Here is a 24,406-nt window from a genome sequence, read left to right as displayed (position 1 = left end):
ACATATATATGCATATATATATACATATATATCTATATATATGTATAAATATATACATACATACATATACATATATACATATATATATACACATATAACACACACACACACACACACACACATATATATATATAATATATATATATATATATATATATATATATTATATATATAGTATATATATATATATATATATATATATATTATATATATATATATATATATATATATATATTTCATTCTCACTTCCTGAGTCGGTTTCATAATTAATTGTGCTCTGGGTGGTTTTAAGCCGTGTGTGAACGGCAGTAATTACTTAAAGTCACGTTGTAAGAAGTTTCTCCTTTTTATTCACACAATTATATATTATCCTAAAATTTGATTATATATATATATATATAATATATATATAATATATATATATATATATCCTATATATATATCAATAATAGAATTATCTGTATAGAGTAGAATCGTTTCAACAACGGCTTGGAATGCGATCGCAATGGCTGCTGTCACTGAAAATTTATTATTATCGGTAAACTGTTTTTTGTGGAAAAGGTCTCATTTTAATTTAAATTATACACTTAAAATATTTTCATTATAATGTTCTTACCAACAGAGGCAACAACTGTCCCACGAGGAGCGATTATATAGCTACAACCGCTACATGCGAAAACTATAAACAAGTTTTCCAACTAAAAGAAATTGCAAACATACGAACACTCCCTTCGCACATTAGTACAAGCTGTAACCTTACTCACACACACACACACACACAAAGTTACCTATTTTATGGGGACAGATGCTGGCGCGACCCTGATAAAATAAACGTGGGGTTTCATCGGAAAGTAGCAAAGTGAGTTTAGAAAGGAAGAGGTTGTGGATGACTCGTTCGTTATAATTCAATTGTGTGAGTAATTTCATACTTGAGACAAAAATCTGTGCGATACTTAACTTCCGAGAGTCCTTCCGGTAAAATACTTCTCAAGTAAACACCAATCGTACAAGAGATCCCCTATAGGCAACGATCAGATTTATTTATTTATTTATTTCTCAACCGAGCTGCGACGTTAAGCAACGTTGGCTATGGTCAGTACTTGGATGGGTGACCGCCTAGGAACACCAGATGATGCTGGCATCAATTCTAATTTACACCGTGGCGGGGTAGTACCGTCAGTGTAACTCACGCAGCGAACTGTAGGCATTACCTACGGTTGTTTGCAGCGTCGTTTCGGCCCGTAGCTTCAACCCCTTTCTTCCATCTTACTTTCCATCTTCTCCGAACAATTATCATAACATTATTTTCAACGATGAATAACCTAACTGGTGCCAGCGCTTGACCTGTTGCCTAAATTTTTATATTCCAATATCCATTGTCCGAGAGAAAGCTTGTAATAAATTCCATAGATATACGGCGTGGAAGGGCACTGGTGCATGGTGTAGTAGGTCATTTGATAAAATTACCCGAGTTAATGAAGTGCTTGCGAGCAAGAGGACACTTTTTCCCCCATTTTTTTATAGTCTCATAAGCAAGAATTAGAATAGGGCTTGGTACTTAATTGAGGGAGAGATTAATGAAAAAAAGTAAGTTTATGAAGGTAAAGTAATGGAAATGAAGCACTGAATGTTGATATGAAAGGCGGAAGAATATTGCAGATGATGGTATGATGACATTGTAAGGTCCCGCACACCTTCATCTCACTTGGCCAGCAGCTAATCACCTGACAACATCATCTTAAGGCGCCAAACGCGCTGACACAAGAAACACTGCATACGTCACGCGTCTTTTACACACAAATCTTCATTCATATTATGGTCATGTTAAATGTATCGTCATTATCATACGCGTTACAATGTCTGCATTTCAGCCACATGTACTGTCGGCCAAAAAACTCGTGTCAGAGTTTCATAATTTTTCGTTCACCTGCCTGACGCACGATTCATGCCTTATTTATCTATTTTTCTTTTCAAAGATGGAGGAAATCATGTGTAATGACGTTAAAAACAGTCACTGATATCTTTGAAACATTATATTATGTTATTGTGTAAAACTACTTTCCATATAGCAAAATTGACGTGAACGATACGAAGTGATAAAAAACGTCATATCGCAACCATAGATATACATTACCAAATAGATAGGAGACACCTATCACTAGTAGTATCTCATAAACATAGTCCTTAAATTATCATTTCAATATTAAGTTGAAGGTAGTTGAACTATTCCATTTGTTAAATTTTACAGAAAACATTGGAATCTCACAAACACGGGAATCTAATGTCAATGTGTCATTTATCGGTCTAAGAAACATCCCTCGATGAGCGAGAGAATTATTGCACTGCATTCGGTGCAAGTTCCTGTTGGAGAGATATCAAGAAAGCTTAATAAACCGGAGATAATCATACATAGATGAATAAAATTGTTTAAAGAACGGCAAAATTTAGAACATGGGCCTAGAGGTGGAACACCTCGAAGCACCACATGAGAGCAAGACAATACAGTAGTGTAAATGTTGCTGAGCAACATTCATTTGTGAACTTTGAATTTTAGAGCCTAGTCACGACATTGCTGAACCAGGAATCATAACTAGCTTTACGCTTATGACTGGTGTCTGATGACCTTTAGATGGAGAAGAAAGAGATTTTTAAATCTACACTTGATGAAGTCTTTGATAGTTGTCTAATGAATAAGTCTAATGAATAAGCAAACTTATCTTTTGACGGGGATGACAGAATTCAGTTAGGCTTACTCTTTTGTTTTGTTTTTATCGGTGGCCAGTGATACCACGGATAGGGAGGGAACGGTTTCAATGATGCACGCATTTTTTTTTCTTCAAAACCTAAAGAATACATTTCATTGGGAGATACTTTATCAACATCGGCCTAATCCTTCCATCACTCCTATACGCCACCTCCGCTCTCTTCTACATCTCAGGCGACTAGATCCGACTTCTCAGTTCTCACTAAGAACTCCAACTCGTGAAAGCATCACTAATGATAACGGTTATTTTAAAATTCCCCGCACGACAACGGACGCCTTAAAATACATGTCTATAAAATATTTTCTGTTCAAAGAAACTTTATCTTTCATTCCCCAAATATGTGCATCACACTCTGTTACACCCTGTAGCCGTCAAAGAGCAACTCTTGATTAAAGCAGTAGGTTTTTCTTAAAAAAAAAACAAAAAAAAAACATATGAAATAGACTTAAACGAGAACGTCACCTTTCATATTTCTTATCCTTTCAGCTACTTATAATATGCTTATGGTAATAGGTCTAGTAGGTATACATGTGAAACTAATTTGAATTGATTTCTATTTAGAAGAAATGAATAGCTACAAAAAGATCAACCTAAGAAAAGCTTTAAGGAAAGTAAGCCTTTCCTAATGTATTCGTCAGTTTTGACTCCCACAGCTTTCCAAGGTTGTCCAAATGAAACGGGATGATATGCAAGGAATTCGATAGAAAATAAGACTGAATTTATATTCGTTGATTTTTTTTTATGATTTGCTTTTTGACTTTGAATAGCTAGGTCTGAGTTAATTATGTTAAGCAATTATGAAAATGATAAGAAGAAAGGCGAAAATGGCTAATAAAACAAGAATAACGGGAATAGTCAAATAAAGCTATATATATATATATATATATATATATATATATATATAGATATATATATATATTGTCGATTTAAATATTCATTAATATTACGTATCCGAGAGAGTATACTGCTGAAAATTGGCCTAGGCTAATCATGTGGGAAAATCAGAGTCCAATTTAGGCCGACTAAATGTGTCATGCAAATTATTTTATTGATCAAAGGACAAAATTAGTTTAACTAAACATCGTTTTCAAAGAATGTTAACGCCTTGATATATTATTTATCGACTGTAGGAGACGAAATGACAACACCCCAGCGCAGTACGATACATGAGTCAAGACTCGAGCGGCAGCAAAGCCAACTTGGAAATCTTCGGTATGCTGTCACGAAGCTAGAGTTGAGAATAAAATTAGAAATCGTGGACCCATCGGTATCTATTTTCCTTACTTAGCAAAATAATTATCTTTAATACATTGAATAAGTCTACTCAGTTCTAATATAATTCATTTCAAGTATAGCACCTTTGAAAGGAAATGTAATTTATTGTTAAGTAATAATCTGGCACCTGCATATGGCAATATTTCCATAACGAACAATGAATTAAGAAACTACGCCAATTCTTCGTTGGCCGTCTGTACCATAGCTTCAGTCGTGCCTTGTGTATCGATTTATATGTATATTTCCATCTGTCAACAAGCACAAATGAATGTGTTGTGTCATCTGTTTTTGTTCGCGTATTATAATTATTCATAGTGTCAGGCACTACATTTCCGGCTGCAAGAGTTATTGATCTGTTTGTTTGTTGCCTGAATACATTATTAAGTTTGTAGACGCTGCCGCTTACTCACGCCTTCGCTACAGTATAATGAGAGAAAAGGTAAATTGCAGAATAATTGAATCAAGGAAGGAGGCAGCAGGATCTCTGCAAATGTTTTGGAAGAAAGATGAATGTCTATGAAGGCAAATATAGTAATAAAGAAACAATTGTGGAACACATTATCCTTCAAGCAAAAGAATTGTCGATGTAGAATGCAAATGAATGAAAAAAATGGAAGCTGATTAAATGTGTTTGCTATATTCAAGTGGAGTTTGAAGGGTTGACGTTGCAATGTTCTACCCGAATTAAAACACTAAATAACACTCAGGTCACTTCCGTCTGGACGTAGTTTAACTTCTGAATCGCTGGCGAACCCCCAAGAATGTGCAGAAAACTTACAGAAGACCAGCAGACTCGTACACTTTATTCGTATTTCTTTTTTAGTTATTTCTCTTTGTACATGTACCCAAGTTTCTCCTGTACAAGCTGCCTATGAAGGATAATGGTCATTTTATTTTGTTCTATAAGAAAGTGTTCATGTTGTGAAAGTCATTATATAATCGTATCCGGATATAATTATACTCTTTATTAAATGTTATAACCTACATTAAGGGGTCGGTTGCCTGATGTGCCTCCTGCACTGCCTTCTATCAAATTCATCATCCCCCATCAAACCTCTTCTCTCCATATCTTCCTTCACTTTATCAGCCATCTAATTCTCTGTCTCACTCTTGATCTTCCACCTCTCATAGGTTCTTCCCAAGCCCTCTTCATTCCCCTCTCGTCATCCATCCTTCACACATGCCCATACCATTTCAATCATGACTTTTATCACCTCTGAAATTACTAAGCCTGCTCTTCTTATTTCATCATTTTCCAATCTCTCAAGCAGCGATATTCCCGTAATCCACCTCAGCTTTCCGATTTCTGTTCTCTCAAGCTTTACTTCCTCTTTTCTTCTTAGAGTCCATGTTTCCAATCCATACATTAGTACTGGTCTTATCACTGTGGTCTAGATCTTGACTTTTAGCTTGATGGCATATTCTTATCTCATACTACTCGAGCTACATCTCTCCACTTCCCCCATGCCACTTTTATCTACTGTCAACTTAAGCCTCACATCCGCCCTCTTGGCTTAAAGTAGAACCTAAGTATTTAAACTTTTCTACTTGTTTTATAATCAAGCCTGTTCTTTCTTGCATTACTATTCTCTCTATTTTCTCTAATGCTCTGCAAAACCTCTGTTTTATTCACATTTATATATATATATATATATATATACTATAGTATATATATATATAAGTCATATCACATTACCGTGATTCATGGTACATATATCGAGCTACAATGTCCTTTAATATCTAAGTTCGCTCTACCTCGAATTATATTATTCATATATGCTTACCGAAGGGGAATTTTTTCTCGATATAGATTTACCTGTAGCTTGGGCGCGAACGCAGGTACATTTATAAATCCAGGAACGTCAGTGGAAGCGATACCACCCCCCCCAGCTACCGCAGCTACCCCCGCGAGGCTTGAAGGTTTATGTCGTCTCCCCTTCTCAACCTCAAATACTTTCTTTTCGCAAAGTCTGAAGTATTCGTTGGTTTGGAGACAACATCAACCCGCCTCGACTCCGGTAGTTAAGTAGCGCTTTTGAGAGCACGTAGCATTTACATAAGTCCATATCACATTACCGTGATTCAATAACATATATCGAGCTACAATGTCCTTTTTTTAATATCTAATTCGCTCTACCTCGAATAATATATTTTCATATATGCTTAACCGAAGGGGAATCGATAATAGATTTGACTTATGTAAATGCTACGTGCTGTCAAAAGCGCCTACTTAACTACCGGAGTCGAGGCGGGTTGATGTTGTCTCCAAAACCAACGAATACTTCAGCGCGAGAAAGTATTTGAGGTGAGAGACGACAAACCTTTAAGCCTCTCGCGGTAGCTGGCGTAGGAGACCCCAAACATTAAAAAAACTTTAGCTCTTCCGCGGTTAAAGCTAGGGTGTATCGCTTCACTGACGTCCTTGATTATAATGTACCTGCGTTCGCGCCCAAGTACAGGTAATCTATTATTCGAGAAAAAATTCCTTCGGTTAAGCATATATGAAAATATATTAATTCCGAGGTAGAGCGAATTAGATATTAAAGGGAAATTGGTAGCTCGATATAGTTGTATGAATACGGTAATTGTGTTATATTATGTATGCTACCGTGCTGTCAAAAGCCTACTTACTACCGTAGTGGAGGGGGTTGATGTTGTACCTCCAAACCAACGATCAGCGAGAAAGTATTTGGAGGTAGAGACCGAACATACTATCTTTCCCGGTACTGGGTGGTTCGCTCCACTGCGTTTTCCTGGTATAATATACCTGCGTGGCCCCCGATACAGGTATATTCTATCGGAAGATTCCCCTTCGTAATGCTATATTAAAATATATATTCCGAGGTAGAGGTATAGATATAAAGACATTGGTAGCTCGATTATATATATTTATATATATTAATAATATTAAAAAATATATATATTATCATGCATGTAGTATGTTGCCACGTTAAAAAAATCCACGTAGATGCGTGACTTCATTAAATAAGCAAATACCACAGGAAAAATGATAGTCAGAAACCTCCAAGCGCTTTTGTTCTTTATTAAGACATTGTCAAGGAGCTAATGAAATACAATAAGAGAGAAAGTTCTCAGGTACACAACAAGATCAAGAATACCAGATGGTTAATTGTCAAATGGGTAAAAATTAAAAGAGATAATCCATGATTATCGGATATCACACAGTCACAAACCTAAACATAGATTTAACCCTAACCGAAATTACAAAGTATCTTTACAGTCCAAAACATGTAACAACTGAATATATTAATTTTGTCGCTTATATTTATCTACAGCTTTTTCATTATGAAAGCATCACGTTTAAATAAACCAAGACTTAAATTTAGAACATTTCCATTATTTGACTTGATGAAACAAGATTCAATGATATTCCTTTTCAACTGTTGCCATTACATGGGGATTAAGGCTCTTGCTCACTGCCAGTTTAATGGAGGATGATCTAAATCTCTCATATGTACGAATAATGCATTCGATATTTGCCCAGTTCTCACAGAATATTGGTGCTGTTTGAGACGTGAAAGAGATTTCCCGGTTTGTCCGTAATAGACTTTTATCACACTTTTTGCAGGAACTATATATGCACGCCTGGAAGATCTTTAGGGAGAATACTTACTAAAACTCCTTGACATCAGCATTACTGAAAACCACATTTATGTTAATAAGCTTTAAAATTCTAGGAATATCTAAAAACCTTTCATAATAGGGTAATTTAATCAAACAGTACACTGCAATGCTCTTCCTTACCTTATATGGATGGTTTAGTCAAGACACACAAAATCAATAACCCTATCAGACCAATCATTATTTAGTGGGCTCAGTTACGTATAATTTATCTAAATGGCTTGTAAAAATTCTTACACCTTTGGTAGGAAACATTTCTAACACGAATGTTAAAAACAATGTTGATTTTATAAACAAATTGTATAGTTTAAATTTGAATTTTGATTTTAATATGGTTAGTTTTGATGTTCTCTTTATTTACAAAAGTGCCTGTAGATGATTTACTTAAATATTTAGAGGATGAATTAGAACGTCATGACATTCCCATAACTGTAGCAAACCTCATTAGTCTCATAAGGTTATGTATCAAAGATAGTAAATTTTGTTTTAATGGGGAATTTTTTGTACAAACGTTTGGCATGGCTATGGGTAATCCCTTATCTCCTGTCCTTAGCAATATTTACGTGGAATTTTTTGAGACAAAACTCTTACCAACAATTTTGCCCCAAAAAATTATATGGTTTAGGTACATGGATGATATTTTCTGTATTTGGCCAGTTCATGAAAATCTCCAGGATTTCCTTAATAATCTCAATAATTTAGTCCCTTCTATAAAATTTACCGTAGAGGAAGAAAGACATTGTAATTTGAATTTTCTTGATGTAACTGTCCATAGAAGGGATAGAAATTTCACCTTTTCAGTCTTTCGGAAATCAACTAACATTGCCTCATTTGTTCATTACTACTCCAATCACCATCAAAATGTTAAATTCTCTGTTTTTTTCATGGATGTTCCTTAGGGCTTTGTGTCTGTAGCCCGCAGTTTATTGACGCTGAGATTAAAACTACGTATTTAAGATATTGCATTGAAACTTAAACACCCAAGGACTTTTGTATATGTGGCATGGATAAGAGCTAGAAAAACATATTTAACTAATGAAAAACTTGAATTTAGTATGCATAACATTCTAAAATTACCCTATAATGAAAGGTTTTTAGATATTCCTAGAATTTTAAGGTTTTTTAACATAAATGTTGTTTTCAGTAATATTAATGTCAAGAGTTTAGTAATAAAAAATTCTCCTATAGATCTTCCAGGCTGCATATATGAAATTCCTTGCAAAAAGTGTGATAAAGTCTATTACGGACAAACCGGGAAATCTCTTTCACAACGTCTCAAACAGCACCAATATTCTGTGAGAACTGGGCAAATATCGAATGCATTATTCGTACATATGAGAGATTTAGATCATCCTATTAACTGGAGTCAAGCAAGAGCCTAAATCCCATGTAATGACACAGTTAAAAGGAATATCATTGAATCTTGTTTCATCACGTCAAATAATGGAAATGTTCTAAATTTAAGTCTTGGTTTATTTAAACTTGATGCCTTCATAATGAAAAAAGTTGTAGATAAATATAAGCAAAAAAAATTAATATATTCAGTTTTTACATGTTTTGGACTGTAAAGATACTTTGTAATTTCGGTTAGGGTCAAATCTGTTTAGGTTTGTGACCGTGTGATATCCGATAATCCTGGATTATCTCTTTGAATTTTTACCCATTTGACAATTAACCATCTGGTATTCTTGATCTTGTTGTGTACCTGAGACCTTTCTCTCCAATTGTATTTCATTAGCTCCTTGACAATGTCCTAGTAAAGATGAAAGCGCTTGGATTTCTGACTATCATTTTTCCTTGGTATTCGCTTATATATATATATATATATATATATATATATATATATATATATATATATATATATATATATATATATAATTGAAAACGTTTCTTTCCGGTACTTGTACCATCATGTTTCCTGATATTGTATACGAATAAAAACTCCATTAAAACCATATGCAATATACAGGGTGTAACAGGAGTTTATGCAAATATTTTGAGGAATGATAGAAAAAGTAATTTTGAGCAGAAAATGTTCTATAAACATATGCATTTTAAGGCTTCGTTTATCAGTGAGGGGACTTATACAGAAACCACTATCATTAGCACTGCTTTCACGTAATGGAGGTTGTTAGTGAGAAGCCCGGGTAGGCCGGGGTAGCCTGGACAGGTGGGTGGAGGGGGAGGTGGGGGGAGAGCAGTTGAAGTGAATGAGGCAAGTGGATTGACAGTCTTTTAATTATGATTCTTTTTCTTGCGAGTAATCTAATTTAAACGATTAGCTAACAGTAGTAATGTATGGCTTTACATATCAAATAAGTATAGTAAATGTTGCTGAGCCACGTTCATTTGAGAATGTTGAATTTTAGCGCTCTCTATCCTGCCGCCTCGTTACGGAATTGTCGAAGCAGGAATCTTGACTACGTCTAACCTATGACTTATTCTGATGAATACTTTAGATGGAGAGGGAGAGATTTTTATAAATACATGGGAAATCTTTGATAGGTGTAATGAAGAAGCAAGCCTACCTTTGATGGAGTAGATTGCATTAGGCTTACTTTTCTTTTCTTATTTTATCGGTGTCCAATAAATACCACAAATAGGGAGGGAAAGGGATTCAACGATGCATGCATTTTTTCCTTCAAAATCTAAATAATACATTTGATTAGGAGGTACATTGTTCACGTTGGCCCCATCGCTTCATCCTCTTTCTATGCGGCACCCCGTCCTCCCCCCCACATCCCAGGCTCTCCATAGCGTGTAAGCAGTGCCAATGATAACAGGCATTTTAAAATTCCCCTCACCGACAAGCGAAGCATTTAAATGCATGTGTTTTATAATACATTTTCTGCTCCAGATTACTTTGTCTTTCATTCCCCAAAATATTTGCTGTTACACCCTGTGTAATAGTTGGAATTTCATTGTCTAACAATCATTTATGACACACGAAGCTTCACTATAGCTCTCATTTGCTCCCACAGGCGGACCTTGCAAGGAAAGTGAACTTCGCTGTAATGACGGCCAGTGCATACCGAAGGGTAATCATTGCGACGCTCAGTGCGACTGTGTAGACTGTGCTGACGAACAGGGTTGCCAGACGTATGATTTGTTTTCTGGTGAGTTGACATCTGCATGCATGCAACTGAAACATTTTTTAAGCATAATTCTGTTGAGAGTACATGTTTGTGAGCTTAAAAATTACTTTACGAAAAAAAATTTCTTTTCTAATCGTCATTTACATAAAAAAAAACATGCCATTACTGAGACATTTCTACTGATATTTGAATCTCTTGCAGATATACTGCTACCTTTCTTGGTTCTCTTATGTGATTTACTTCTTATCTCCTCACACCATTACCCACTGCATTTACTTTAAAATACCAGCACGGACAGTCACATTCATTCTTTTACCATCAGTACTGAAAATCATCGTTTTAACTTTCTGGAGTAGATTTACCATCAAAAGGTTACTATTAATGTTATCCATTTATCCTCTTGTAAATGCCTTCAAAATTCTTCACCAGAATATGCTGTTTCTCTTCAGTATCACAACAACAAACAACACCTTTCAGACTTTTCGCGTCCTTTCCGTGACTGCTTTCATTTCTCTGTCAATAACGATATTAATTAGTCATGAATGACTAAGATAACCTTGCCTCAAACCTACTTTTGCACCAAAACATTTACTCTGTATTTTAATGCAAGCATCCTTTCGTTCAACTTGAAGAACTTCCTCTTATTCTGAATGAGTATACATATTCACCTTTCAGAATCGTAAACTTCCTCATTACAACTTTCGGATCTTTCCTAGATTGTGACCCCAGCAAAATTAGGGGGTCGTTATCTAGGACTAATATTTCATTAAGGTCATTGGGTCATTAACTTTATGATATTTACAGTCTTTTGTTTTTGTTTTTATGGTCATCCTAACGGGCTTGTACTAAACACGCCGCAAAGGGCTAAAACCATTGGAGGTCACTATCTAGGAAAGGATAAACTTTCTGAATTCTTTCATGAGCTTTACAGAACTGAAACCGGGTAAAAAAAAAAGTGTAGGTTTGGTTAAGGGGGATGATGGAAGGCTCAAGTGTTTGTTATGAAACATCTGTGTGAGAAGTTTGAGCGAAATAGGGAAAATCTGTGTTGTACGTGGACGACTAAACCAGTTTAAGAATTTAGACAGGTTTACCTATTTCACACGGTTCTCAATACAGTTTAATAGTAAACTAAGATTTCAATATCTTGCTAATTACTGTAACATAGTATATTCCATTTTGAGGGAACCTAAAACAAATTCATCCTTTATCAACGTCGATTATTTTTGTTTTTTCAATTTTGAAGGTTTACATTTAAACGCATTAGTATTTCTTCCCCACATAAATCCGTTATGTTAAACCTTTACAATATTATAGATATTACCAATAGAAATAATCCAGGAATCGAAAATAATTTTCAATATAGCTTTCATTTATATTAGAACACCATAACTGAACATTACTGCAATTTCATATTTCTATTCAGCAACAATGGTATAAAGCGAATTGAAAATGGAGGATAGAAACATAGTGTCATAAATGTTTAAACTCTTCTAACCTAACAAATACCATCTCTTCGAAGACTTACAAATATATATATTTACATCGAGCTACAAATGTCCTTTAATATCTAATTCGCTCTACCTCGGAATTAATATATTTTCATATATACTTGACCGAAGGGGAACTTTTTTAGGCGATAAGAGAATTGACGGCTCCCGGGCGCGAACCCTCGAAACCAATCAAATCTAGGATGACAGTGAAGCTTTAACCCACCCCACCACCGCAAGAGGCTATAAGTTTATGTCGCCTCTCACCCACAAATACCTGTCGCGCAATACCTGAGCGCGAAAGGTATTTGAGGGTGAGAGACGGCATAAACTTATAGCCTCTTGCGGTGGTGGGGTGGGTTAAAGCTTCAGTGTCATCCTAGATTTGATTGGTTTCGAGGGTTCACGCCCGGGAGCTGACAATTCTCTTATCGCCTAAAAAATTCCTCTTCGGTCAAGCATATATGAAAATACATTAATTCCAAGGTAGAGCGAATTGGATATTAAAGGACATTTGTAGCTCGATGTATGAATATGAATCACGGTAACGTGATATGACTTATATATATATATATATATATATATATATATATATATATATATATATATATATATATATATATATATATATATTCCTGTGTATGTGCGTGTATATTTATAATCACTCTTATACGTGATTTTATATATATAGAACACTAGATGGAAGAAATGTAACACGATTGTAGACCCTGACCGGTGTCGGCATTATTGCCAACGAAGCTTTCTTCAGATAACTGATAGAGAATGGTAGAAATTCATCATACATATATAATATATACGAACATAAAGACGGTTACAAAACAAATATTTGCACCTGACAAGTGTTTGTAGGTGGAATCCTGCCCATATTAGTGACAGGTTAAATTTTTACAAATTTTCGAGGAACCCTATTTCTCTTCACCCCCTCTAACAAGTACCTTCCTTAAAATTAAGCTCCTTTCATATTTCTTTTGAGGTTAATAAATCAATTTGATCCATGCCATGACTAATATTCATATTCTTGCTGATACTTTCTTTTATAAATCTAGACTCAATGATGCATCATTCTAATGCATTATTAGAACAAACTATCTTTTTTTTGTTCCTGACCAGTTAGTTGTATGATTGTACAAAAATTGCACGATTCACCTTGATTATGCTGTATTGTTCTCTATTCAAGTGTTTTTCCAGTTTGACTAATATAAAAGTTATCACAACAATTACATTGAATTTTACATACACATCCTTTAGTATTGTAGGGCAAGATCTTTATAACAGCATGTTTCATTGTTTTATTGTTCTTAAATCCTACATTAGCTCCAAAATTGTCAAGTAGATGGTGAAGAATTTCTTTGAAATTATTATTTTTCCCAATACAATCAAGTTTTTTCTGTTTTTAGTTTCGTGTTTTACAAATGCTTGTGTTCCAACTGTTTGCTTGTTCGTATGTACAGCCAGCAACAAAACCGGCGTCGCCCCGCCAAACCTGGCTTGGAGAGATCATGCCCTTCTTGCCCTGAAAGGTGGCCCACGTTCAAACAACCAGAACATAGTTAGAATGGTTCGGATGGGAGGAGGAGGGAAATTACGGTAATCAGGGAAAGAAATGCAATAATGAATGAAATATATTTGGACAGATATAAGAAAAGAAAAGAGAGAAGAGAGAGAGAGTATGAGGAACAGTAACGAACGAAATGTATACAGGTACACATACAGAGAGGAGAGAGAGGAGAGAGAGAGAGAGAGTATGAGGAACGGTAACGAAAGAAATGCATAGTGTACAGAGAGAGAGAGAGAGAGAGATAGAGAGAGAGAGAGACTGAGCTTTTATTCCTGTTTAATTATTAATCTAATGGGTATATTTGAGACCTGCTTAAAGAAATGTTATCGTATAAATTTTGGAAAATAATTATGAAATCTTATCACATCGTATTGTTGTAAATCGTTATATTTTCTATATAAAAAAACAAATATTATTGGAACTGACTATTCATACTAATATTATTCAGACGGAAATATCCTTCTTTTTCATCATCTGTAGCAGCTGTATTCTCTCTCTCTCTCTCTCTCTCTCTCTCTCTCTCTCTCTCTCTCTCTCTCTCTCCCCTCCTTGCACGTTTGACGGCAATGATGCCTCAATGCTGAGGTGTCATCACAGGGCCAAATCATTGCAGAAGGGAGCGCCTTCCCTCTGCTCATTGGCACTGCTCACCATAACAACCCTTCTTAGAATTCCTTGAAACAGGTTTCCATTTGTAGTTCGTCTTCCGGAGGATCCCTCAAATGAATATTGACAATTTCACTTTGCACAAAATCGGTTTATTGATGATCTTCTAATAGCTTCTTTCTCATTTTGCTTGATCTTCTTTTGTCTCTTAGGAAATCAGAGTTTTTCTTTTTCTATCGATGTTCTTGCTATCCTTCCGTTTGACTTCTCTTTGGTTTATATCGCTTTCCTCCAGCTGCTCTCATTTCCGCTTCCAGGACTCCTTCGTGTATCCAGTCTTCCTTTATTTCTCGTCTCCTTGTATCTCTTCTCTGCATCCTTTTTCTGCTTTTTCTCAGCCTTTCTGTCAGCCCTCCTCCTCCTCTTCAATATCTACAACTAATGCCATCTGAATTTCTTCTTAGTACCTATAGGAACGTTCTTTTTGACCTCTCGCCTTCCTGGAGCCTCCTGTCCTCTGTCTTTTCTAAGTGAGCAGTTATGCCGTCTTTGGCATTCTCAGGATTCTTTTTTAACTCCTCCAGAAGTTTTCCTTCCTGCACCTGCAAAAGTAGCCTCTCTCTTCTATCTGCTTCAGAAATTTTTCTTAACTCTCTCTCTCCTTGCGCTTTTAACGGCATGATACCTCACTGCTGGGGTGTCATCACAGGGCCAAATCATTGCAGAGGGGTTTTGTTTAGCCAGCAATGAGCGCCTTCCCTCTGCTCATCGGCACTGCTCACCAAAAAAATACTGTAGTTCTTGAAGTTTTGTATCGCTCCAACTCTGAATTTATATATATTCAGAATTTCTGAATATATATATATTTAGAATTTCCTGACATGGTGTTATCGCTCCAACTCTGAATTTATATATATTCGGAATTTCTGAATATATATATATTTAGAATTTCCTGATATGGTGTTATCGCTCCAACTCTGAATTTATATATATTCAGAATTTCTGATTATATATATTTAGAATTTCCTGACATGGTGTTATCGCTCCAACTCTGAATTTATATATATTCGGAATTTCTGAATTATATATATATTTAGGAATTTCCTGATATTGGTTGTTATCGCTCCAACTCTGAATTTATATATATTCGGAATTTCTGAATATATATATATTTAGAATTTCCTGACATGGTGTTATCGCTCCAACTCTGAATTTATGTATATTCAGAATTTCTGAATATATATAAATTTAGAATTTCTTGACATGGTGTTACATGCTTTTCAACTTCCTTTTGAACAATAACCTGTTTGTGGACTGTCCTCTGACAGCTTGTACTATGTTGTTTTCACATTTTGGAGGGTTCCTTATATGTACCAGACATTTGGTTTCCTCCAAAAACTGGTTTTTTTTTCCCTTGTTGTGTTTGATGGCAGACTCTCTCGTGGAGGGTGAGTAAAAGAGCTTGAAGCGGAAGGTTGGTCTGAGAATCTGCCGGAGGCTTCGCCTCGTCTCTTCTCGATTTCGAAGTCTTCCTCCTTCCTTGAAGACAGACGGAGACAGTGCGTTCGTTCGTTCGTCCTCTTCCATGTGTGTCTTGAAGGGTGCTTTCCGGTTGGGATTCTTGAGAACTTGGGAAGCCTTTCAGCCTCTTGAGTTCCGCCACCTTAAGGTCACACTGGAGTCGACGCTTTTCCTTCGTGAGGTCTTCCACTTCCTTCAGCAGGCGCTAGAACCTGAGCTCGAGGTCTTTCCTCTCGGATTCGCGCTGCCTCGGATGAGCCTCGCCATCCGCGATGCTTATTCAGTCCTCAGCTGTTGGCTTTCTCCTTCTGTCGTAGGAGCTTCTCAGGCCTTTGAAGCTGGCAGTTTGCCTTTGCTAACTGCACAGACAGATCCCTCACATAATACATCGTTTTTCTGGCCAATTTCCTTCGTTGTACTTCATCTTGTGATTTTCTTCTGTGATCTTGAGGATCTTGTTTTCCAGCTGTTGTTTCTCCCTCTTTATCGTTCTCCTTCTTCAGAAACAACTTTTCAGCCTCGAGCGAGTGGGCCCTCTCTCGCCAAGCCAGCTGTTGCAACACCCCATGAGTGACCTGTCCAACGCCTTCATAGTAGTCGACCTCTGCTGCAACTGACGATTTATTATGTCAAGTTCACCTGCAGAATGGTGTCTCGCAAGGCCTCGATTCTCTAGTCCTGTTCCTTTTCCTTGGGCCCTTCAGCTCCATCATCAGAGATCTACATCCTCATTAGTGAATAGGCCGCTACAGCAAACAAGATGACTATTCCTGCGTCAGACTTCTCTCAGTAAATCGCTGGACATGTGGACAACAACGTCCGAACAACAGCTGCTGCCGTGGCCTGACAAGGCCATATTTTCTTCAAACTGGAATCCATATCTGCAGAGGCCATACCTAGTTCTTACACACACATCCTCTTTCTCGATTCTTCATTGAGTTTCTATATATCATGAGAGATATTTCGGTTTATCAAAATATATCAGGAAGTATTTTGAAAGATTCGGATAATGTCTTCGGTCTCTTGGTGTTATAAATAGCTGAAATTCTCTCTCTCTCTCTCTCTCTCTCTCTCTCTCTCTCTCTCTCTCTCTCTCTCTCTCTCTCTCTGCCCCGAAAGTCGGAAATTCTTCATTTTTTCCTTCGTTTACGTTTAAGGCTTTGCAGTGACAAGCGTAATCTTAGAGTATTAAGGAATAGAGAGAAAGAGATTTGGATTGTATTTTAGCGCAGAAAAACAGTGTATTGGTATATATGTGAAATCACTCCGTTTGGACCAGAAAATCTAATGTTTTTTAACATAACCTTTTTTCGTGTACAATGCTTTCAATTAAGGATTTTTTTTATTATTCTCTCCATCTATATATATATATATATATGATATATATATATATATATATATATATATATATATATATACATACATACAACTAATCAGAGAGAGAGAGAGAGAGAGAGAGAGAGAGAGAGAGAGAGGGTGTGTGTGTCTGGTATTTTTCTTTGAGTTTATCATAATACACAAAGTAGACTATGCTTAAGATTAGAAGAGGATTGATTTGATTTGTAATATTTTTCTAAGTCCAGAAAAGGGATGAGTTTGTCATATTATTCTATGTCATGTAATACTTATAGCAGAAAATATTCACGCACAAACAAGGGTTGAGTTTGTGATATTTGTTAAACATATAATTATCAAAAAAATAAATACCATTTGTCTGTATTACTAAAATATAATGAAAGTCTATTTCAGAATCTTTACTCTCTCTCTCTTTTGTCCCTTCTACAAAGAAAAGGGAAAAATCTGGATATGTTTTGTAACTCATAAGGTTTCACTATACCCCCTCCAACCCCTTTGAGGAGTTCGTAATTTATGAAGGGCTCCTAATTGGTTGCTGCAGTATGTGTGATCCACAGTTTGGCTCTTTATCCCTACTGCGGTTTCTAACCCAAGTAAGGTAGTGGTCTTGCTCTGTTCTTGTCAGGAAATCTTAAACACAAAATTCACAAAAATCATTTCTGAATCTCACATGTCACATTTATTAACGACAGGCTTCCTGCACTGATCTGCAGACATTTTTAAAGTATATTTGGGGTTACTCACAGATCTTATGAGAGAAACTATTTGTCTAATTACAGTATAAATTTAATTACAATCTGCATGAATTCATATTTATACAGGGACAGATGAAAACAATAAACTATTCCTGTGGTAGGCTACCTTTAGTTATTTGATGATCAACCCTGGTAGACTAGCTAGTTTGTAAAGTTTACTTCCGGACCAGCTAGTTTGTTAAGTTCACTTGTGGCCCAGCTAGTTGGTTAAATTTACTTGTAGATGAGCTAGTTGGTACAGTTTACATTTAAAACTATAATGTAGTATGAATCTGAAGTATTCTTTAGGGTAAAAATGATAATGGTAAAATTGAAGAATACCTTACTACCTTTTAGTGTTCTGGCAGATCAACTTCAGCTGATACATAGGGCTTTAAGAACTTATTGATAACAAGGTAAATATTAGCATAACAGTTCATTAAGACTTAAAACTGCAGCAGGCCTAGGGCCAGGTCTGAAGATACAATGTATACAAAGACCTGAATACAAGACTAGAAATATAGTCCTAAACTATAGTTACTAATTGGGATGATAAAATGAAGAATTTAAATTTTATTGCTTATAACAATCATACTTTTAATGAATAAGACCAACTCGAATTTTTATTAGATTATTGCTTTTGGTCATAAACTGCACTTTTCAGTGCCATTTTTCAAATGTCTATTTTGAAATAAACTATGGACTTTTTATTTTGTTTTCTTTGTCATCCATACTATTGTTAACTATTATCAATCAAATGCAGTCACATTTAATGTATCTTTAAATGTCAATGTACGGCAATATTACCGGTGATGATATTCCTAGATGAGCAATTTTCCCAGTGGTAGTTTTCCCAGTGGCAATAGTCCTAGTGACGTATATATATAATATATATATATATATATATATATATATATATATATATATATATATATATATATATATATATATATACATATACATATACATAGATATACATATATTTTCATATATATATATATATATATATATATATATATACATACATATAATATATATATATGTAGTATATGTGCATATATACATATATGTATACACTTGTAGGGCATAGTTTTTCACTTATACAATTTTCGCTAAAAGCAATTGCTTTAGTGGCATCAGTGAAGATACCTGCAAGAAACTTATTGATATCACTAAAGCAATTGCTTTTAACGATTATATATGAATATATAATATACTTATATATATGCTTGTATATATATATATATATATATGTGTGTGTGTATATATATATTTAATAATATTATATATATATATATATATATATATATAGATATAATATATACATATATGAGTCTGATCACATCACTGTCATTCATATGTATGCATTAAGGTACAAAATTAATGTCCTTTAACATCTAATTCGCTCTACCTCATAATTCATATATTTTCATATATGTTAATTGAAAGGGAATTTTTAGTTTATAATAATTTCGTCGGCTCCCGGGCGCGAACCTAGGAACCAAGAAATCAGATCGTCCCGTGAAGCGCCGAATCCAAAACACCGAATCCCTGGGCGCGACAGGGATTTGTAGGTGAGAGGTGGCGTTAACTCATATCCTCTCGTGATAGCTGTGTGGTTAAAGGCGCTTCACTGTACGTCATGATTTCTGGGTTCCAAGGTTCGCGCCCGGGAGCCGACGAAATTATTATCAATTAAAAATTCCCCATCAGTTAACATATATTACATATAGCTAAGACGTGACCGATCTGCCCAGGTCTAAAGACTGTCACCAAATAATTTGAGACACTAAGTAATATGTTAATAGTTTACGGTTTTGCGACACCTACATCCTTTATACCCTACCATCATTATATTAATGCAATGATGCACACATTCACTGCATTTCATTTCACATAATTTACTCTCACCAAGAGTTTCAGAAACAATATAATAAATATGCTAAAATATGAGCAATATAGGAAATTAAAATACTTTCCATAAGTAGTCTACTATGAGATTCAGGGTCTCTGTAACACGGTTTTTTGGACTTTGCTCCTTGTCAAAGCATCGGATGTAGCTGAAAGTTGACATATGTAAATTTTACAACCACACACAAATTTTGTCAGCATTATTAATAACCTAAACCCGATAGTTTTAATTTTTATAGAGTAAAAATGATCTAGCCGACGCCATGGCCAATGATTACGAGCCAAGAGTCGAAAAACATTCATTACGTAAGCAAGGTAAACAAACCTTTTGACGAAATGTTGCCCCGCCCATCCACCAGGCAGAAACTCCATCGGCTCTGAAACCCAAAGACTTTATGAATGGCGGAACGATACATAGATGTGGGTGGGGTATCAGTGCTAGCGTAGTAATACTACTGTAGCAGTAGTGCCGCAACAGTATAGCAGTAATATACATGAATTAAACGTTTAGGCCAACTGCTGGGATCTTTGAGGATCATTTAGCACTTCTTACAACTACTCGAAGAAAATTTAGTTTTTTTATTAAGACCAGATGCTTAAATTTTCTAATCCAACAGTGCCCATGGTAGCCTTCAGTGTTATCCTGAATTATAACGAGGCGAAAGTGGGTGGAGCCTCATGAAGTCATCATTCTGACGATAATTATTGGTGAAGGTTTAAAGCCAATATATGGTACCGGCTGTTTTTTTTTTTTTTTTTTAGTAAATAGGTAGATAGCCAATAAATAAAAATTGCTTGACATTGGATATAGCAGTTATCAAATCAAGCTTGTCTACTATGTTTTTGAAAATTACCAGCTATTCCCTACATCTTGTCAATCTGATTGTGACCTATAAAGTAGACTGTAATTTCTTAGGAAACCTATTTTGGGAGTTAGACAATAATCTAATATAGAAGTGTTTTTGAATTTAATAACATATTTTGTTGGTTTGTTCATTATGACAATTATCAGTGGAGAGGTTCCAGAGTTCATAAAGGTGTACTGCTTTGGTTGTATTTAAATTTATATGTCATTGTTGCCAGAGGTTTAGCCTTCGTTACGTACAGCCAATCATCCATCGAGAAAGAGGGAAGAAATGCCATCATAAGTTACGTAACGAGTGCGTTCGAAACCTTTTCTCTGAGTAAGTTGGCCCGTCTTCAAAAAAGGTCACTTTTACATTATAAGTACCAAATTTATTCAACCTACGTAATGCAGAATACAGTCAAAATTTATGTGTAGATATAATATGTATTCTGAATAAGCGTTATATTTATGAAATGCATAGATAAAAAGTTATTGCGAAAAAACCGTGTTACAGAGGCCCTGAATCTCATAGTAGATGGTTGCGAGGGGCGGAGCCAAGTGGCCCGTCACACTCAAATACTGGTACCTCAACTGAGTTATGCCATAAATACAGTAGTACTAGATTAACATATCCAGTAACAAGTTCTTAGCATTCATTAATTAATAAAATAATACCTTTGCAAAATTGATGCTTTGATGACTCACACAACCCACGGCTATAAAACCTGGTGTTTAACATCTTTGTGACTAGATTCGTATATTATTGGTAATACAGGTAGTTATAGTCCAGTCAATCTAGAGCAAAAATAGATGCGGCCAAGCACAAATTGGTAGAGTAGGGATTTACGGTTTCGTGATCCTTGGCCACATCCAAATAACATGAAACGTTTATTATTATTTAAATAATGTATCCAGGGGATTTAAGATGGAGGACAGAACGACAAATGGAGAGAGAGAACTGCTTATAGGATAATGAAAAAGAAGGATATTTCAGTCTGCATAATATTAATATGAATAGTCAGTTCCATCAATATTTAAGGCTTTTTTTTGCATAGAAAATAATCATGATTTAAAACAATACTATAAGATAAGATTTCATAATAATTATTTACCAAAAAATATACAACATATTTCTTAAAGCAGAAGGCCTCAAATATATCCATCAGATCAATAACTAAAAGGACTAAAAGATCTCTCTCTCTCTCTCTCCATAAACTGTACGCATTTCTTTCATTACCGTTCTTCGTATTCTCTCTCTCTCTCTCTCTTCTCTTCTCTTCTCTCTCTCTCTCTTCTCTTTTCTCTCTCTCTCTTCTCTTCTCTTCTCTCTCTCTCTCTCTGTGTGTCTTTGTCCATATATTTGATTCGTCATTGTATTTCTTTGCCTGATTACCGTAATTTCCCTCCTCCTCCCATTCGAACCATTCTACCTATGTACTGGTTGTTTGAACGAGGGCCACCTTTCAGGGCAAGAAAGGCATGATCTCTCAGAGCCAGGTTTGGCGGGGCGGCGCCGGTTTTGTTGCTGGCTGTACAACCCTCCTAGCATATATATATATATATATATCTATATATATATATATATATACATATATTTTTTGAATGTTGAATTTCATTCAATGGACTAGATATTATATGTATATCTAGTACGTCTAATATATATATATATATATTATAACGCTTAGCTTAAGGGTGCATTGCTTGAAATTCAAGCTTCTATATATAGATACTACCTCACCATATATATATATATATATATATATCTATATATATGTATTATACAAATTTTAATTTTTTAGAAGCTTGAATTTCAATTCAATGGCACCTATATATATATATATATATATATATATATATATATATATATATATATATATATATATATATAGGTGCCATTGAATTGAAATTCAAGCTTCTAAAAAATATAAAATTTGTATAATTCCACACACACACACACACACACACCCACACACACACACACAACACACACACCACACACACACACACAGGTATATATGAGTTACCTGATCACGAAATATATAAAACGTGATGCTATGAATAAATAAAGAAATGCCACGGAGGAAAATGAAAACACGAGAACTGCCGAGATCTTTCGGTCTTAACGACCCTTTACTTAAGGCAAGTCTTTCATTTTCCTACGTGGGATTACCTTTACATATATGTGTGTGTGTATATATATATATATATATATATATATATATATATATATATATATATACAATAAATATAATATAATATATACTATATATATATATTAATACTATATATATATATATATAGATATATATATATATATATATATATATATATATATAGTATATAATATATGTATATATTTATATATATAATGTATATTATATATATATATATATATATAGTATATATTTATATATATATAAATAAATGTGTGTATATATGTATATATACTATATATATATATATATATATATATATATATATATATATGTATGTGTGTGTGTCTGCGTGTGTGTATATAGATTTTATGCATCTTCCACAGGAACAGCTATCTGTCGGGTGTCGGAAGCCATAACATGCGTGGTCGACGCCCGTCAAAGGGCCAAGGACAGATGCCTGTCTGCTGGCACCATCTGCGATGGTTTCAATCACTGTCACAACGGAGAGCAGGTGTCTGATGAAACTGGCTGTGGTAAATGTCATTTAGAAAACATTTTTAATCCTTTTTATTGTTTGGGATCCTTCCTAAGTAGTGACTACCAGGGGTTTTCGGGAGGTCTTTATCCAAGACTAATATATATTTCTTGGGGTCATTATCTTTTATGATATTAGTCTTTTGTTTATGTTTTTACGGTCATCCCCAACGGGCTTATATAGTCACTCATATAAGTTCATGGATGTCTCCGGGCATAAAACAGAATTCCTTTTCAACCCCTTTCTGGACAACGGGTCTGTATAGTGACGTAAGACGGGCACTCACGGAAACTTTCTATTGGCCAATTTCGCACTCCCAGACACCTGTCATCCAGAAACGGGTGAAATGGAAATCTCTCTCAAACCCGGACATCCATGAACTTATATGAGTGACTGTACTATGCACGTCACAACGGTGGATGCATACCACGTTAAAACCCTTGCGGGTCACTATCTGGGAAAAAGCCATTATTTGTGGTAGATAAATTTTCTTAATTTTCATTTTTGTATGTTTGATGAAACTGAGAGTAAAAAATAGAGAGTTATTTTGTCTGTTTGTAAATTTCTACAGTGACTCTTAAGTGCCTCAGTGGCGTGGTCGGTACGCTGTTGGTGGCCGCGAGTTCGATGTCGTCTCGGGCATTCCACTGAGGGGTGAGAGATGTGTATTTCTGATGATAGTTGCTGTTCACTCTCGACGTTGCTGAATAACCACTGGTTCCATGCAGCGTACAAACAGCGACCCTTATTCCTTAAACATTATTTTTTTAAATCTGAGAAGCCTTCTGACCAGGCACTTTGTAGAATGAGGTCCTGAAATTTCGGCTTTCGTAAATATGAAATATCTTTAAAAAAAAAATTGATTTTCATCATCTCAGACTTGGCAGTTTAATG

The 24,406-nt window shown here is 35.2% G+C and overlaps 1 protein-coding gene across 1 annotated transcript in view; it reads left to right on the top strand.

Annotated features, from left to right (window-relative positions):
• The window catches only part of LOC135198562 (G-protein coupled receptor GRL101-like), a 125,667-nt gene that overhangs the window by 55,397 nt on the left and 45,864 nt on the right, over nt 1-24,406 (top strand). Inside the window, exons 7-8 of the mRNA XM_064226262.1 lie at nt 10,664-10,798; nt 23,361-23,510. Of these exons, the coding sequence (XP_064082332.1) occupies nt 10,664-10,798; nt 23,361-23,510 (285 nt within the window). The remainder of the gene's footprint in view (nt 1-10,663; nt 10,799-23,360; nt 23,511-24,406) is intronic.

This window comes from Macrobrachium nipponense, chromosome 22 (assembly GCF_015104395.2).
Source record: "Macrobrachium nipponense isolate FS-2020 chromosome 22, ASM1510439v2, whole genome shotgun sequence".
Classification (NCBI taxonomy): Eukaryota; Metazoa; Arthropoda; class Malacostraca; order Decapoda; family Palaemonidae; genus Macrobrachium; species Macrobrachium nipponense.
The sequence above is the reverse complement of the archived record's forward strand: the minus strand, read 5'-3'. Positions and strand labels throughout refer to the sequence as shown.